Consider the following 17,129-nt stretch of genomic DNA (forward strand, 5'->3'; position numbering starts at 1 on the left):
CAGGCCCAGTGCATTGGGGGGGGATATGTGAGCTAAGCCCTGCCCCAGTGCATTGTGGGTGGGGATACGTAAGCTAAGCCAGGCCCAGTGCATTGTGGGATACGTGAGCTAAGCCCCTCCCCAGTGCATTGTGGGGGGGGGAAACATGAGCTAAGCCCTGCCCCAGTGCATTGTGGGGGGGATACGTGAGCTAAGCCAGGCCCAGTGCATTGGGGGGGGGATACGTGAGCGAAGCCAGGCCCAGTGCATGGGGGGGGGGGGGTTACGTGAGCTAAGCCACGTCCCAGTGCATTGTGGGGGGAGATACGTAAACTAAGCCCCTCCCCAGTGCATTGTGGGTGGGGGGATACGTGAGCTAAGCCCCGCCCCAGTGCATTGTGGGTGGGGGGATACGTGAGCTAAGCCCCGCCCCAGTGCATTGTGGGGGGGATACGTGAGCTAAGCCCCGCCCCAGTGCATTGTGGGTGGGGGGATACGTGAGCTAAGCCCCGCCCCAGTGCATTGTGGGGGGGGGATACGTGAGCTAAGGCCCGCCCCAGTGCATTGTGGGTGGGGGGATGCGTGAGCTAAGCCCCGCCCCAGTGCGTGGGGGGGGGAACATGAGCTAAGCCCCGCCCCAGTGCATTGTGGGTGGGGGATGCGTGAGCTAAGCCACGCCCCAGTGCATTGTGGGGGGGGATACGTGAGCTAAGCCCCGCCCCAGTGCATTGTGGGCTATGTTCGTGGGTGCTCCCTGGCTGCGAGCTGTGCTGGCCACATGCAGCCGGGCCCCATGGGGGCAGGAACAGGGCAGGCTGTCCAGGAGGAGTTGGCACCATGCCAATGGCCCTTCGAGCCCGGAGCCCTGCAGCATGGGGATGGCACGCTGGGATGGCTGCGGCTGCTCTCAGGCGCCCACACCAGGGCAGAGGTCCAGTCCCTGCGTTTTCTGTGCCGGAGGGGCCCTGCCCCACCAGCGACCACCGCGGTTCTTGCCTCCCGTGCAGGAGTGCCCCTGCCTGGTCACCGAGGAGACCCTGCAGGAGCTCCAGAACCATTCGGCCAACGCCAGCGCCCTCCCGGCTGTCCTCACCGCCCAGGGCCGCTGGGTCTCTCTGGGCCAGGAGGTGCAGCCCCGCGACACCATTCGCTCTGCCTGCAGCACCTGGTGAGTCCGCCTGCGCCACGGCCCCACCCCGGCTGCGGGCTGTGTCGGCCATGCCGGCTGCGGCTCTGCAGGGGGGCTGGACCGGGCTGGACCCGCAGCGCTGGCTTGAGAGCTGCTCCTCCCAGGTCAGGCAGAGCAAGGAAACCCTGCTCCGTGGGGGGCTGCGCCGAACCCCCCGCGCCTGCCCCAGGGCTGGGATGGGGAACAGCCCCTGGCTGGGACATGCCCCATGGCTGGCAGACAGACTGCGGCTGGCAGCACAACGGAGCCGCCTACACCCGGCTCAGCTCTCCGGGTGCATCCCTCTCCCAAGGGACCGGCTGCGTCCCGGCCTGGCGGCTGCGGGGGACCTGCAAGCCCCATCGCAGAATGTGGGGCCACGTGGGGCTTGTGCTGCTGGAACCCGGCTGGCTTGGAAGGGAATTTGCAGCGTGGCTATGCTGGGAGCTACCAGCCTGACCCCCTCCACCCGGCGCTGGTTCTGGGGCCCTGGGCAGTTCTGGGGGGTGAGTGCTGTGTGTAGGGCGGCCCTAGAGAGTGGGCTGGGCCAGAGCTCGGCACAGCCCCCCTGCCGCCTTTCCAGACTTGAGCCGTCCCGGGAACATCTGCTGCTCTGCCCAGGCCGTGCCCCGAACTGCCCCTTCCTGGGCTGAGGGTCCTTGGTGCTCTGCAAGAAAGAGAAGCTGGAGATTCACCAATCTCAGAGCTGGAAGGTCGTTGAGTCCAGCCCCTGCCTTCACAGCAGGACCGAGTGCTGATTTTTGCCCCAGATCCCTAAGTGGCCCCCTCAAGGATTGAACTCACAACCCCCGCCAGGTCTCTGTTAGACCCTCCCCCTCCTGGGGCCTGTCCTCTCCTGATTCCCCGGCCCCTGCCCGTGCCAGGGCCGTTCTGACCTCTCCTGGCTGTTCCCTTCCAGCACCTGCCACAACGGCCAGCTGAACTGCTCCTTCACCCGGTGCCCGCTGGACGGCGGCTTCGCTCCCTGGAGCCTGTGGACACCCTGCTCCGTGAGCTGCGGGGGGCTGGGGCACATGACCAGGGCACGGGGCTGCACCAGCCCCCCTCCTGCCAACGGAGGGAAGGACTGCGTGGGCCCTTGGACTGACATCAAGTACTGCCAGGCACCGGACTGCCCAGGTGAGAGGGCACCTGGGGGCTCTGCAGACCCGCTCTCCCCGGGCCCCCGGATTCCCCGCAGGGGTGGGCGAGACAGGCAGGGCTGGCCGTGTCCAGCTGCCCCACCATGCCACGGGCAGTTAGCTCCCTCCACGGGTTCCCTGGGGGGTAGCGCCAGCCCAGCAGACCTGCAGTGCTGCCGGCTCCGGATGGGCCAGCTCCAGCTGGCACTGGCCTGTGAATGCTGGGCACGGCCTGGAGGGGGCCCGACGTGGGAACATTGGAGCCCCCACCTGATGAACAAGCAGCTCTCAGGCCGGGGAAGGGACTGTCCGCTCTGCTGCCATGCGCGGCGCTCTGCAGGCGTGGCCAGAGAGCAGAGCAAGCGCCACACGGGCCCCGTGGCTTTTCAGGCCTGGGTCGCTGGCGCCAAGTGCCGGAGAACCCGGCCGAGCTGCTGCGGCTCTGCTAGAACGAGCCGGGCGTGGAGAGCCGGACGTAGTACCAGGTGCCGGAGAACCCGGCCGAGCTGCTGCGGCTCTGCTAGAACGAGCCGGGCGTGGAGAGCCGGACGTAGTACTAGGTGCCGGAGAACCCGGCCGAGCTGCTGCGGCTCTGCTAGAACGAGCCGGGCGTGGAGAGCCGGACGTAGTACCAGGTGCCGGAGAACCCGGCCGAGCTGCTGCGGCTCTGCTAGAACGAGCCGGGCGTGGAGAGCCGGACGTAGTACCAGGTGCCGGAGAACCTGCCCCAGCCCCGGCCCGGCTGGGCCCAGGGTCACTCCCTCCACCGGGCAGAACTCATGCTGTTTCCAGTGGGCGGCGTCGGACTCAGCTCCAGCCGATGGCTGTCCTTAGCCAGGAACATCCCCCCACCGACTTCACCTGCTCTGCCCAGGCCCTCGGCTCGCAGCCATCGCCCCCCCCCGGGGCTCTCATGGCCGTGAGCCGGGCCCTCGCCACCCCGCTCCGGCTGCGCTGGCTAGCAGAGGGGCTAGTGCCGCTGGCAGAGCTCCTGCGGACCGGCGGGCGTGCGAGGAAACTGGCAGCCGCAGAATCGTAACTCTCCCTTTCTTCTGCCCTCCGCAGTGACGCCTGGTCCCACGAAGGAGCCTGTCCCCAGCGTGCCAGGTGAGGGGCGGGGAGGGGGCTCCCAGGGGCCGTGCTGGGGGCGGGCGGGCAGGGCTGTTACAGACACGGGGAAGAGCTGGAGCCTTGCCTGCGGGCCCCTCCTCCCCAGGAAGGGGAGACTGCACCCCCTCCGCTGACCCTGCAGGGGGGTAAAGGGGCACGAGCCACCCTGCACCCCTCGCCCGCACCCTGTGGCTAGTGGATGGTCCCCAGGCTGCGCTCCGAGCAAAGCTGCTGGGCTGGGCTCCAGCTTCAGCTCTGGGAGGGCGGTGGGGTCTAGTGGTTAAAGCAGGGGCGGGGGGGGGGAAATCCAGGACTCCTGGGTTCTACCCCAGCTGAGGGCAGTGGGGTCTAGTGGTTAGAGCAGTAGCGTGGGACTCCTGGGTTCTACCCCAGACCTGCCATTGGCTCTCTGTGACCTTGGTAAGTCCCTTCTCCTCTGGGCCTCAGTTTCCCCCGTAACAGGGCTGGGTTCCTGCTTCCCCCCCGAGGTGGGGTCTGGAAGCGGTTTGAGGCCAGGAGCAGTGAGTTAACCCCGGCTGCCCCCTTCCCTTGCGCTCCAGGCTCCGAGGAGGGTTTCAGCCTCTGGTCCCCCTGGAGTCCCTGCTCCAGAACCTGCACCGACCCCGAGTTCCCAGCCACAAAAACCCGGACCCGGCTCTGCGGGGGAGGCACCAACTGCACCGGGGAGTCGTTCCAGGAGCGGGCGTGTAACCTGCCCCAGTGCACAGGTGAGGCGTCCGGAGGGGGCTCGGAGCCTGCCCCGTGCACAGGTGAGGCGTCCGGAGGGGGCTCGGAGCCTGCCCCGGTACACAGATGAGGCGTCCGGAGGGGCCTGTAACCTGCACAGGTGAGGTGTCCGGAGGGGTCTGTAACCTGCCCTGGTGCACAGGTGAGGCATCTGGAGCAGGCACGGAACCTGCCCCAGTGCACAGGTGAGGCGTCCGGAGGGGGCACGGAGCCTGCCCCAGTGCACACTCGGCTCACCCCACCCCAGGGCCCCGCTCTCCCAGCCCGAGCTCCACCCCCAGCTCACCCCATCCAACCCCCCCAGCTCACCCCACCCCAGGGCCCCGCTCTCCCAGCCGAGCTCCCCTCGCCCCTGCTGTGGAGCGACCCGCCAGTGGACTCACTGCGTCTCTGCTCCGTGCCCCGCAGATGCGCCCCCGTGCCTGGGTGAGGAGTGCGCTGGCAGGAACTGCACCTGGACCCCGTGGGCGCCGTGGAGCGAGTGTTCCCGCAGCTGCGGCGTGGGCCAGCAGCGACGTCTGCGCACCTACCACCCCCCCGGGGAGCGGGGGCTCTGGTGCCAGGGCATCCTGACCGCAAACACCGAGCGGCGCTTCTGCAACCTGCAGGCCTGCAAAGGTAGGGCCGTGGGCACGGGGGACGCTGGCGTCGCTGCCCCAGGCCGGCTGCCTCACCCGGGGACACTGGCTTCTCAGTGCCCCATGTCGCGACCCTCGGCTGTACCTCGCCAGGAGATTGACCCCTCCCTGCCCCCTGGCTGGGACGCGCCCACAGCCCCATGCCTGGCGGGCCCCCAGAGCAGCCCCGCCTCGCTGACGGTGCCACGCGTCTTCCCAGCCAGTGCCCAGGCCCGGGGGAGGGTTTGGCCCAGGGCTGCCGGGCCTCGCGGTGGGGCCTGGGCAGAGCCCTGTGCCCGCGGCTGGGGGCCGGGCTGCGTCCGGTGTTAATGGCTCTTCTCCCCTCCCCGTCTCTCCCCCCGCCATGCCCGTCGGCGTCTCTGCGAGCCAGTGCCCGGAGCCTGGTCCAAGTGGAGCCCGTGGTCGTGGTGCGACCGCACCTGCGGGGGGGGCCGCTCCGTGCGCGCTCGCACCTGCACCAGCCCCCCGCCCAAGAACGGAGGGGCCCGCTGCCCCGGGGAGAAGTACCAGGGGCGCGTCTGCAACCCCCGGCCCTGCGGTAGGGAGCACGGGGGGCTCCTTCTCCACTGGGGGGCTGGGGCCTGGCTGGACAGGGGCCATGGAGGGAGGGGCCCTGGGAGCTGGGAGGGAGGCTCCTCTAGCCCTGCTCCTCCCCCGCCCTGCCGCCCCGATCAGACCCGGGGCCCCTCTAGCCCTGCCCCTCCCCCGCCCTGCCGCCCGGATCAGACCCGGGGCCCCTCTCGCCCTGCCCCTCCCCCGCCCAGCCACCCGGAGCCCCTCTAGCCCTGCCCCTCCCCCGCCCTGCCACCCTAATCAGACCCGGGGCCTCTCTAGCCCTGCCCCTCCCCCGCCCTGCTGCCCGGATCAGACCCGGGGCCCCTCTCGCCCTGCCCCTCCCCCGCCCTGCCGCCCCGATCAGACCCGGGGGCCCCTCTCGCCCTGCCCCTCCCCCCAGCTCTCCGTGCCCGGCCCTGCCCGGGTGAGGGGCTGCAGGGAGGGGTCACCTGCCCAGCCCTGCGATAACCTGTCCCCATTGCGCCCCAGAGGAGGGATGCCCGCCTGCCATGGCCATGGTGGACTGCGCCAACAGATGCCCGCGCCATTGCTGGGACCTGCAGGAGGGCATCACGTGCCAGGACGGGGAGGCCTGCGAGCCCGGCTGCCGCTGCCCGGACGGTGGGTGCCCTGTGCGGGAGGCTGGGGTCAGAGGGCACACGGCGGGCGGGGGGATTGCTGCCTTGGCGTTATTCACCCCCTGGGACTCCTCCTCCGCAGGCCATAGCCGGGGGCCCTTTGCCAGGGAGCCATGGCTCCAGATGGGAGCTAGGGCTCGGATCCTCCGTGCCGAAAGCGGGGGTCACGGCGATTCTCCTTGTCCTGGGAGGCGTGCGAGGTCCATGGCACCCGGAGAAGTTCTGGTGGTGCCCGCAGAGCCCTCGCGCCGTCCCCGGGGCAGGGTCTGTGGTGTGACCGGCTCCCCCCTCCCCGCGCAGGGACCCTGGAGCAGGACGGCGCCTGCGTCTCCCCGCAGCACTGCGAGTGCACCGACGCCCAGGGGCACAGCTGGGTGCCAGGCAGCCTGCGCCACGACGGCTGCAACAACTGCACGTGCTCCGAGGGGCGGCTGCTCTGCACCCGCCGCACCTGCCCCCCCAGCCAGTGCGAGTGGAGCCACTGGTCCCGCTGGTCCCCGTGCAGCGTCTCCTGTGGGGACGGGCTGCAAACCCGGTTCAGGTGAGGGACCCCCCTGCTCGCGGGACACTGAGACTCCAGGCTGCGGGGGGCTCCAGCCCCAGCCTGTCCCAGCAGGGGGCGCTGGGGGGAGGGGTCTGGGCACTGGCTGGGGGTGGGGAGCCCCAGCAGGGGGCTCTGTAGGGGTGGGGCAGGGTGCTGTCTGGGGGGGCTCCCAGTAGGGGGCGCTGTGGGGAGTGGGTGCAGCTGCTGTCTGGGGGGTCTCCCAGCAGGGGGTGCTATAGGGCGGGGGTGGGGCTGCTGTCTGGGGGGGGTCTCCCAGCAGGGGGTGCTACGGGGCGGGGGTGGGGGTGCAGCTGCTGTCTGGGGGGGTCTCCCAGCAGGGGGTGTTATGGGGCGGGGGTGGGGCTGCTGTCTGGGGGGGTCTCCCAGCAGGGGGTGCTACGGGGCAGGGGCAGGGCTGCTGTCTGGGGGGGTCTCAGCAGGGGGTGCTACAGGGTGGGGGCAGGGCTGCTGGCCGGGGGGCACCCCCTGCACTTGCTTTCCCCAGTGGCGGAGGGCGCAGCCAGTGCTGGGTGCGGGGGCACCTGGTGGGGGAGCTGCAGCGCTGGGTGCCACCCCGGGGTGCCCAGGACCCGGCCAGCCCCTGCCCCGTGGGCTCGCTGGGCCCGGCTCACGCTCTCCCCTCTCCCTCTCCAGGACGGCCACGTCGGGCTCCTGGGCCAGGGAGTGCCGGAAGGAGCAGCTGCAGACCCGGCCCTGCCCGCAGGGGCCCTGCCCGCCCCTCTGCCTGCACCAGGGCTGGGAGAGACGCCTGGGGGACACCTGGCTGCTGGGCGAGTGCCAGCAATGGTCAGTGCCCGCGGGGGGCAGCCGGGCCGGCCGCACGCCCTCCTGCCAAGGGGCCCAGTGCTGGGGGAGGAGGGTGCAGGGCCTCAGAGGGAGCCGGGACACGGGGGCTCCGAGCTGGGTGGCCGTGCCCCAGTCCCTGCCCACGGGGACAGCGGGACTGAGCAAGGGGGCGATTCCTCAGGGTGGGGGCGCTTGGGCTGGGCGGGAGAACTCAGCGCCACCTGGGGGACCCCCCCCTGTCCTGACCCGTCTGTCTGCCCCTTCCCTCTAGTATCTGCACCCCAGAGGGCATCTACTGCCAGGACATCGCGTGTGCGGGTGAGTGCCCCCCCCTGGAGCCATGGCCCCCTCCGCCCGCCCCCTCCCGCCGAGGGGACCCCGCCCCCCAGTGCTAACCCTGCCCGTCTCCCCAGTGCCCGGCTCCTGGACGCCCTGGCCCCCTGACCCCTCCCACCGAGGGGACCCCGCCCCCCAGTGCTAACCCTGCCCGTCTCCCCAGTGCCCAGCTCCTGGACGCCCTGGCCCCCTGCCCCCCGCCCCCCAGTGCTAACCCTGCCCGTCTCCCCAGTGCCCGGCTCCTGGACGCCCTGGTCTCCCTGGTCCGACTGCCCCGTCACCTGTGGCAACGGCACCCACGTCCGCACCAGGGCCTGCATCAACCCGCCGCCGCGGAACAACGGCTCGCACTGCGCCGGCCCCGAGGCCGAGGCCCAGGGCTGTGCTGCCCGGCCCTGCCCAGGTGAGTGGTGCCCGCCTGGGCTGGGTGGGGGGCCGGAGCCCGCGCCCCTGCTAACGCTCTGTCCCCTCCCGCAGCGGCCGAGCGATGTGACTGGTCGGCCTGGAGCCCCTGCTCACGCTCCTGTGGCACCGGCCTGGCCACGCGGACGGGGACGTGCGCCTGCCCCAGCCCCAGCCCCGAGGGGCCCAGCCCCCCCTGCAATGACAGCGCCCGCCAGGAGGTGGAGCCCTGCTACCTGCGGCCCTGCGAAGGTAGGGGCAGCCCCTGGGGCCGGAGCCAGCCTGCGCCCAGCCTGCGGTGGTGCCCCCGTCTGGCCTGCTCGGGGCGCGGTGCCCTGCGTGAACGAGCTCGTGGGACGTGGGGTCGGCTCCACGGGGCCGGGGCTGGCCTTGGAGGAGCCCGCAGTGCTCCCGACCCCCCAGGGGTCCCCCTCCCCCTCCAGGGCCAGCCACACGGCCTCCGAGATGCAGCTCCAGCCCTCCTGCTCCCCCCCGCAGCTCAGCCTGCTCAGCGACACCCCCCCACTGCCATCTCTTTACCTGCCCGCAGAGCAAACTTCCTCCCTTTCCCCCGCTGGGCAGCCGGGCACCGTATAGGGGAAACTGAGGCACACACCGGGCTCCTCCTCCCTGCCCCCAGAGCACTTCCTTGCTGAGGGGGAAACTGAGGCAGGGGCTGAGGGGAGGGGGCCTGGCCGGAGTCAGTTAAGAGCCAGGACCAGACCCAGCTCTCCTGGTCACACGGCCCCTCCTCTGGCTCCCTGGGGGAGGGTCTGGCCCCCCATGGCTGCTGGGGGCTGGGCGGGGCCCTGGGGCGCGTGCCAGGCTGCCATGCTGGGCCCCTCTCCTCTGCCGCAGGCGACTGCTCCTGGGGCCCCTGGACGCCGTGGACCCCGTGCTCGTGCAGCTTCCTGGTGCAGCAGCGCTACCGGAACCAGCTGGGCCCGGGCCCCCAGGGGGCGCTGTGCGTGGGGCTGGGCGGCGAGTTCCGCACCTGCGACGCCTCCCACTGCTCGGGTGAGGGGGGCAGGGCCCTGGGGGGAGCTGGGTGTGGGGGTGTGGGGCAGGGACCCTGGGGGGGAGCTGGGGCAGGGACAATGGGAGGGGGCTGGGTGTGGGGCAGGGACAATGGCAGGGAGCTGGGGGGGGATAGGGACCCTGGGGGGAGCTCGGGGGGGGGGAGCGGGGCATGACTGACTGGGCAGGGACCCTGGGGGGAGCCCGGGGGGGTTGGGACCTTGGGGAGGAGCCCGGGGGGGGCAGGGGCAGGGGCCCTGTGGGCGGAGCCCAGCAAGAATTGTGCTGTCACTCCCACGGTCAGAGAGCGCCCCCTGCAGGATGGACCCTGCCCTCCTCCCCCCTGAGCCCTGGGCACTCCCCCGCCGGGCACCGCCCCCCACCCTGCTGGTGCCCGGGCACCCCGGGACTCCCCTCTCTGAGGCGGCAGGGTCTCCCGTAGAGGGGAGAGCGCCCCCTGGGGGCACCCAGAGCCATTTGTTCACCCCTCCTCGTGGTGGGTCCCCCTGGCCCCTCGCCCTGCCCTGAGTCCCCCCGCTGGGAGCCTGGCCCTGGGGCCGTGGGGCCGTGGGACACCCGGGTCGCTGAGATGCTGCAGGCCGGGCAGGCAGCCCCGTCCCCTCCCCGGCCGGCAAGCCCTGTGCGGGGGGTGACCCTGTGCCCCTGCCCCGCAGAAGCCAGCTGTGAGCCTCCCTTCGAGTTCCAGGAGTGCGGGGTCCCCTGCGCCAGCCTGTGCTCCACGCTGCCGCGCCAGGAGCTGTGCACAGCCATCCCCCCGTGCCTGCCCGGCTGCTACTGCCCGCAGGTGAGGGGCGCGGGGTCTCAGCAGGAGAGGGGCGTGGGGGCAGGGACACGGGGGGGGCTCAGCAGGAGAGGGGCACCGGGGGCAGGGGTGCGGGGGTCTCAGCAGGAGAGGGGCACCGGGGGCAGGGGTGCGGGGGTCTCAGCAGGAGAGGGACACGGAGCCAGTCCTGGGCAAGGGGGTGGCCCCTACTGGGGCTCTCGGCCCTCCAGCTGCAGGGCGCACACAGCCCAGCTGGCCAGCAGGGCGCGTCCCCGTGGCGGGCTCCTGCATCTCGAAGGTGCCAGCGTGGGGCAGGGCCACGGGCGGGTTTCTGGGCCAGTGCTCAGCCCCCACGCAGCAGATCCCCCATTGCCATGAGCTGCAGGGAGGTGGCGAGGCCTCGGCTGGGGCAGGTCCCTGCTCCTCACAGCCATGCCGGTGCCCAGGTACCCGGGGGCAGGGCACAGACCCAGGGGGGCAGGGAACCGGGTACGGATCGGAAGGAGGGAGGAGGGGCACTGGGGGAACGACAGGGGGCAGGGCACAGACCCCGAGGGGGGCAGGGCACCGGGTACGGATCAGGGGGGAGGGACACTAGGGGAACAATGGGGGGCAGGGCACAGACCCCGCGCGGGGCAGGGTTCGTGGGGAGTTATGGGGGTGTCTAGTGACACAGGCGGGGCCGGGTGCCCCCCAGCTGGGAGTGGGCGCCGGTGGCAGCTCCCTCCCTGGGTATCGACCGCTGCGCTGGGCAGAGCCCTGGGCAATGCGCTGGGGCACCTGCCCCTCAGGGCAGCCTGGCTGGGCCCGGGGCTCGGCCCCCTCTCACCCCTGCCCCTGTGCCCCGGCAGGGCCTGGTGGAGCAGAGGGGAGCCTGCGTGCCCCCCGCGCAGTGCGGCTGCCTCCACCTCCGCCCGGGCCAAGGGCCCGTCTACCTGGCGGCCGGGGACACCGTGCTCGTGGGCTGCAAAGAGTGGTGAGTTCGTGGGCAGCTTCGCCAGGCGGGGCTGGGGGCTGCCACGGGGAGGGGAACGGGCAGCGGGGCCGGCTGAGAGGGGCCTGGGGGCCTGGCAGAGGGGACCGGTCCAGCCCTGCCCGGGGCCGGTGGCTGCTCCGTGCAGCAGGTGGGTTGCCAGGCGGGGCCGGTGGGGCCGGCGGCAGGGCTGTGGGCACGACGGGCACTAACCAGCCGGTTTGTCTCTGCAGCGTGTGCCAGGAGGGGGCGCTGCAGTGCAGCAGCGAGAGCTGCCAGGGTAAGTACCACCCCTTCTCCCCCACGGGCACCAGCAGGCGCCAGGAGGAACCTCCCCAGGGGGAGATCTGGGGGTGCCCCGTCCTGCGGGGCAGCGGGGGTGGCACTGTGGCCCGAGACAGGACTGAGCCGGACGGACCCTGGACGGCTCTGGGTCCCGCTCAGCTCTGTCCCCTGGTGCCAGCGCAGGGTCCTTCTGAGATCTCTGGGGTGGGGGAGCCAGTCTACTCCCCTGTCGATACCCACCCCCTGCACCTCCTAGCCAGCCTGCCCCAGCACCCCGATACCCACCCCCTGCACCTCCCAGCCAGCCTGCCCCAGCACCCCGATACCCACCCCCTGCCCCGCAGCCAGCCTGCTCCAGCACCCCGATACCCACCCCCTGCCTCGCAGCCAGCCTGCCCCAGCACCCCGATACCCACCCCCTGCACCTCCCAGCCAGCCTGCCCCAGCACCCCGATACCCACCCCCTGCCCCACAGCCAGCCTGCCCCAGCACCCCGATACCCACCCCCTGCACCTCCCAGCCAGCCTGCCCCAGCACCCCGATACCCACCCCCTGCACCTCCCAGCCAGCCTGCCCCAGCACCCCGATACCCACCCCCTGCCCCGCAGCCAGCCTGCCCCCGCACCCCGATACCCACCCCCTGCCCCACAGCCAGCCTGCCCCAGCACCCCGATACCCACCCCCTGCACCTCCCAGCCAGCCTGCCCCAGCACCCCGATACCCACCCCCTGCACCTCCCAGCCAGCCTGCCCCAGCACCCCGATACCCACCCCCTGCACCTCCCAGCCAGCCTGCCCCAGCACCCCGATACCCACCCCCTGCACCTCCCAACCAGCCTGCCCCAGCACCCCGATACCCACCCCCTGCACCTCCCAGCCAGCCTGCCCCAGCACCCCGATACCCACCCCCTGCCCCACAGCCAGCCTGCCCCAGCACCCCGATACCCACCCCCTACACCTCCCAGCCAGCCTGCCCCAGCACCCCGATACCCACCCCCTGCCCCGCAGCCAGCCTGCCCAAGCACCCCGATATCCACCCCTGCCCCCTCAGCCAGCCTGCTCCAGCACCCCGATACCCACCCCCTGCCCCACAGCCAGCCAGCCCCAGCACCCCGATACCCACCCCCTGCACCTCCCAGCCAGCCTGCCCCAGCACCCCGATACCCACCCCCTGCCCCTCCCAGCCAGCCTGCCCCAGCACCCCGATACCCACCCCCTGCCCCTCCCAGCCAGCCTGCCCCAGCACCCCGATACCCACCCCCTGCACCTCCCAGCCAGCCTGCCCCAGCACCCCGATATCCACCCCCTGCACCTCCCAGCCAGCCTGCCCCAGCACCCCGATACCCACCAGCGGCACCTCCCAGCCAGCCTGCCCCAGCACCCCGATCCCCTCCTCCTGCACCTCCCAGCCAGCCTGCCCCAGCACCCCGATACCCACTCCCTGCCCCCTCAGCCAGCCTGCTCCAGCACCCCGATACCCACTCCCTGCACCTCCCAGCCAGCCTGCCCCAGCACCCCGATACGCACCCCCTGCCCCCCAGCCAGCCTGCCCCAGCACCCCGATACCCACCCCCGGCCCCCTCAGCCAGCCTGCTCCAGCACCCCAATACCCACTCCCTGCACCTCCCAGCCAGCCTGCCCCAGCACCCCGATATCCACCCCTGCCCCCTCAGCCAGCCTGCTCCAGCACCCCGATACCCACCCCCTGCCCCACAGCCAGCCTGCCCCAGCACCCCGATACCCACCCCCTGCACCTCCCAGCCAGCCTGCCCCAGCACCCCGATATCCACCCCTGCCCCCTCAGCCAGCCTGCTCCAGCACCCCGATACCCACCCCCTGCCCCTCCCAGCCAGCCTGCCCCAGCACCCCGATACCCACCCCCTGCCCCCTCAGCCAGCCTGCCCCAGCACCCTGATACGCACCCTCTGCCCCCACAGCCAACCTGCTCCAGCACCCCGATACCCACCCCCTGCCCCCTCAGCCAGCCTGCTCCAGCACCCCGATACCCACTCCTTGCCCCCTCAGCCAGCCTGCCCCAGGTGTTGCTGCCCTGGGTCGGGCCTGGCCCCGCTCCCCCGGGTGTCCGCTCCCCCGGGTGTCTGTGCCCTGGGTCGGGCCCGGCCCCGCTCCCCTGGATGTCGCTGCCCCGGGCCGGGCCTGGCCCCGCTCCCCTGGGTGTCGCTGCCCCGGGCCGGGCCCGGCCCCGCTCCCCTGGGTGTCGCTGCCCCGGGCCGGGCCCGGCCCCGCTCCCCTGGGTGTCGTTGCCCCGGGCCGGGCCCGGCCCCGCTCCCCCGGGTGTCTGTGCCCCGGGCCGGGCCCGGCCCTGCTCCCCTGGGTGTCGCTGCCCCGGGCCGGCCTGGCCCCGCTCCCCCGGGTGTCGCTGCCCCGGGCCGGGCCCGGCCCCGCTCCCCTGGGTGTCACTGCCCCGGGCCGGGCAGCGGGAGCTGGGCAGACGGGGGGAAGCTCCGCACCGTGGCCCTCTCTGCAGACGCTGCCCCTGTTGCCCGGCCCTGGCGGCGTCAGTGGGGCTCACGGCTCTGCCTGTGGCTTTCGCCCCCCAGGCCTGCTGCCCCTGAGCGAGTGGTCGGCCTGGACGCCCTGCACCTCCTGCCTGCCCCTCTCGGCTCTCAGCCCCGGCACCCTCTCCGTGCTCCTGGCGCAGCACGGCGGCTGGCAGGACAGTGGGCACCCCCAGCCGGACGTCGCCCCCCTGGCCTCGGTGCAGCACCGCTACCGGGTGTGCCTGGACCCCCAGACCGGCCTGCCCTGGGCCGGCGAGGCAGCGCTGTGCTCCGCCGAGCTGCAGCAGGAGCGGCTCTGCCCCGACCCCCACCCCTGCGAAGGTACCTGGGGCAGGGGGCTGGGGGCTGGGGCCGGGGCACGGCTGGACGGGGTCACTGCTCGGAGGGGAGACGCCCGGAGCAATCTAGCTGCTGCGGGGCATGGACGGGGCCCCTTCGCTAGCCCCTCCGTCAGCACTGGCCCCGGGGCCCCGGCTGGCAGCCGGGGGCACTGGGCTGGAGGGAGCATGGCCGGGGCTCAGCAGGGGGCTGTGACGTTATTGATATAAATGGGGACCATATAGAACATGGGTTGCAACCAAGGTCCTGTAGTGGCACCAAATCCTAAGTAAAGGGGGTCATATAAGGTGTCTAAGACCAGGTTCTGGGTTGCTGATTATAATTATGCTGTCTATATGTCTGTATCATTTTTAGTTGAAGTTATGAATGTTGGCTCTATGCTGTCTGTATTTCAAGTTTGTGCTGTGCTTCTGGGGGAAGCCTCCCAGACAAGCTGGTGTTAGCTCTGCCTAGCCTGTTTGATGGCCCATTAAGGACCATTAAGGACACAATGGACCCATGGAGAGAAGGCAGACACGCCTTGTGACTCAGCAAAGTATGCAGGGACTGGCCCATGTGACTCCAGGCTCCATCTTGCTGTAAATTTCCACAGTGAAGACAAAGAGATTCTTACACCTGGAAAGGCCTATATAAGGCTGATGCTTCATCTCCATCTTGTCTTCAATCCTGCTTCTGACCTCTGGAGGGATTTTGCTACAAACTGGAGCTCTACACAAGGGACTGAATGACCCATCCCAGCGGGGGATGTTCCAGAGACTCAATTTGAACCTGCAGTTTACTCCATCTCTGCTGCAAGCCTAAACTAAGAACTTTGCCATTACTGTATGTAATTGATTCCATTTAACCAATTCTACCTCTCATTTCCACCTTTTTCCCTTTGTAAATAAACCTTTAGATTTTAGATTCTAAAGGATTGGCAACAGCGTGATTTGTGGGTAAGATCTGATGTGTATATTGACCTGGGTCTGGGGCTTGGTCCTTTGGGATCGAGGGAACCTTTTTCTTTTATTGGGGTGTTGGTTTTCATAACCATTCATCCCCAGGACGAGTGCACTGGTGGTGATGCTGGGAGACTGGAGTGTCTAAGGAAATTGCTTGTGTGACTTGTGGTTAGCCAGTGGGGTGAGACCAAAGTCCTTTTTGTCTGGCTGGTTTGGTTTGCCTTAGAGGTGGAAAAACCCCAGCCTAGGGCTGTGACTGCCCAGTTTAAGCAATTGGTCCTGATTTGGCACTCTCAGTTGGGTCCCGCCAGAATCGCTCCGTCACAGTCCCCCAACGCAAAATTGATGCAGGAAGGGATGACAAAACATCGCTGACTGCATCCCAAGAGCCCCCTTTCCTTGGGTCTGTCTCACTACAGCTAGTGTTGGGCTAGAGGCCGTACCAGTGTATAACCGAAATGGTTTATCAAAGTCATGTTCAATAACATGAATGAATCTTTTTACAAACTTAAGGTATAACTTGGTTAGCTTTTGCAGCATGGTTCCTGTATGTTTCAGGTGATCTTGCCAAGAGCTAAAGAAAACAGCTACTTTATCCATACCAGCTTTGGCCAATGTTTTGAACCCAATTAACATTAAACCAATGTAGATATTGATGTTGTTCATAGTACAGGACTTTCGGCATTTAGCCATGAAAGCAATATGGTAGTGTGCCTCAGTTTCCCCTTTCATACAGCACATCAGGTCTGGAATGTATTTTCCCCTGTGAAAAGTTCCAACACTGTTTACAGGCATTAACTGTGAAACATCTGTATAGCAAGGCCCTTTAACATAAAGTGGGTTTTCATGTATTCCTTTCAACATGTTCAAGGGATTTTCCAAAAGATTAGGCACATTATACATTGTTACAGTTAGCATTAGCAATAACAACAAATTGATTGCAAGTGTCCATCTACAAACATGTTTGTCATGCCACATCCTTGGCTCAATACCATTGGAGTTTGGGCCTTTTAGGGTTAACCTGTGAGTTCCCTTTGCAAAATTCAGTCTTCTCTTTCCTTCTTGTCCTTTAGGATTAAACCCTGATTTCTCTTGCTTAACAGAGATCACTGCCTGATGGGGTGGGCCCTCTGTGCTAACAGCTATTAGCAAGTCTTTCTTCTCCCTGCCAGCCAAGTAATTCGCATCAACACAGACACTAGCTTTTAACTTCTTAGCTGCTATGGATTCCACGGCTGGACTTTGTCTAACAGAGATACCACACAAATCCAAAGAGTCTGAGGGTGAGAGCTGGCTTGCTCTCCCCTGCCTCCTCAAGCATTCAGCCATAAAACTGTTCTGCTTTGAAAAACCAGTAACTGAATCTGTCCTCAGATCCTGAAGCACAGACTGCTCACTTACCGATTCAGCATGGAGACATTCCTGTCCCAACAGCATTGTCTCCCCAACAAGCTGGCTACACACAGCCAGGTGGTTATAGGGCTGCTCAACTTCCTTAACAGCTTCTACTCCACCTGAGACCTTTTCAAAGCTGCCCACACTGGATCTTTCAAAAGGAAAGTCAGTGGATCCATTCACAACAGAAAATTTCTGGCTGTTAGGAACTGAAACTTCCCTGATTAAATCACTTTTACACCCTTCAGTTGCAGTAAACTGCTTGCACAGGCTACCATGAGGATTCCTTTCCCTAGGAGCTTCTCTAAGCAGCAATTCACCCCTCACAGAAATTCTGCCCTTCCCCTCTCCACCTAGGGCTTGCTTTACAGGAACACTTCCCTGAGCAACCACAGCCGCTTTCTGGGTCTCACCTACACTTAGACTCACTTCAGGCCCCACAGGCGGATTTCTACACAATCCCCTTTTAGGCACACCTACAGACTTTCTAGATAACAGGTCAGAAGCAGTCTCCTTCCCTTGGCCATGAACAAGTTCAGGAATCTTTTCCTTCTTGCTACAAGTTGTCAAACTGTCAGTAAGTAACACCATTAAATCACCTTCATGCTCTCCTTGTGCCCTGGCTAGGGTATCTCCCTGATCAGACAGAGTTGCTACACCCTTTTCCAACCACACATTAGCAACTGGCAAACTACAAGCACCAGAATTGTCTGTTCTCTGGGATTTTGCTAAGACACTAACTGGATGCAACCTAGTCACAGTGCCATTTTCCCCAGCAGACACAAACTCAGGACCATTCCCTTCCTGG

At 67.8% G+C, this 17,129-nt stretch overlaps 1 protein-coding gene across 1 annotated transcript in view; it reads left to right on the top strand.

Annotated features, from left to right (window-relative positions):
* LOC123363313 (SCO-spondin-like) overlaps positions 1 to 17,129 on the top strand; it is a 153,155-nt gene that overhangs the window by 110,524 nt on the left and 25,502 nt on the right. Inside the window, exons 82-98 of the mRNA XM_045004174.1 lie at positions 987 to 1,147; positions 2,067 to 2,287; positions 3,355 to 3,396; positions 3,960 to 4,127; positions 4,555 to 4,764; positions 5,155 to 5,322; positions 5,829 to 5,960; positions 6,278 to 6,518; positions 7,176 to 7,328; positions 7,600 to 7,646; positions 7,897 to 8,067; positions 8,142 to 8,318; positions 8,925 to 9,083; positions 9,758 to 9,888; positions 10,719 to 10,843; positions 11,074 to 11,120; positions 13,686 to 13,967. Of these exons, the coding sequence (XP_044860109.1) occupies positions 987 to 1,147; positions 2,067 to 2,287; positions 3,355 to 3,396; positions 3,960 to 4,127; positions 4,555 to 4,764; positions 5,155 to 5,322; positions 5,829 to 5,960; positions 6,278 to 6,518; positions 7,176 to 7,328; positions 7,600 to 7,646; positions 7,897 to 8,067; positions 8,142 to 8,318; positions 8,925 to 9,083; positions 9,758 to 9,888; positions 10,719 to 10,843; positions 11,074 to 11,120; positions 13,686 to 13,967 (2,635 nt within the window). The remainder of the gene's footprint in view (positions 1 to 986; positions 1,148 to 2,066; positions 2,288 to 3,354; positions 3,397 to 3,959; positions 4,128 to 4,554; positions 4,765 to 5,154; positions 5,323 to 5,828; positions 5,961 to 6,277; positions 6,519 to 7,175; positions 7,329 to 7,599; positions 7,647 to 7,896; positions 8,068 to 8,141; positions 8,319 to 8,924; positions 9,084 to 9,757; positions 9,889 to 10,718; positions 10,844 to 11,073; positions 11,121 to 13,685; positions 13,968 to 17,129) is intronic.

This window comes from Mauremys mutica, chromosome 2 (genome assembly GCF_020497125.1).
Source record: "Mauremys mutica isolate MM-2020 ecotype Southern chromosome 2, ASM2049712v1, whole genome shotgun sequence".
In the NCBI taxonomy this organism is placed as follows: Eukaryota; Metazoa; Chordata; order Testudines; family Geoemydidae; genus Mauremys; species Mauremys mutica.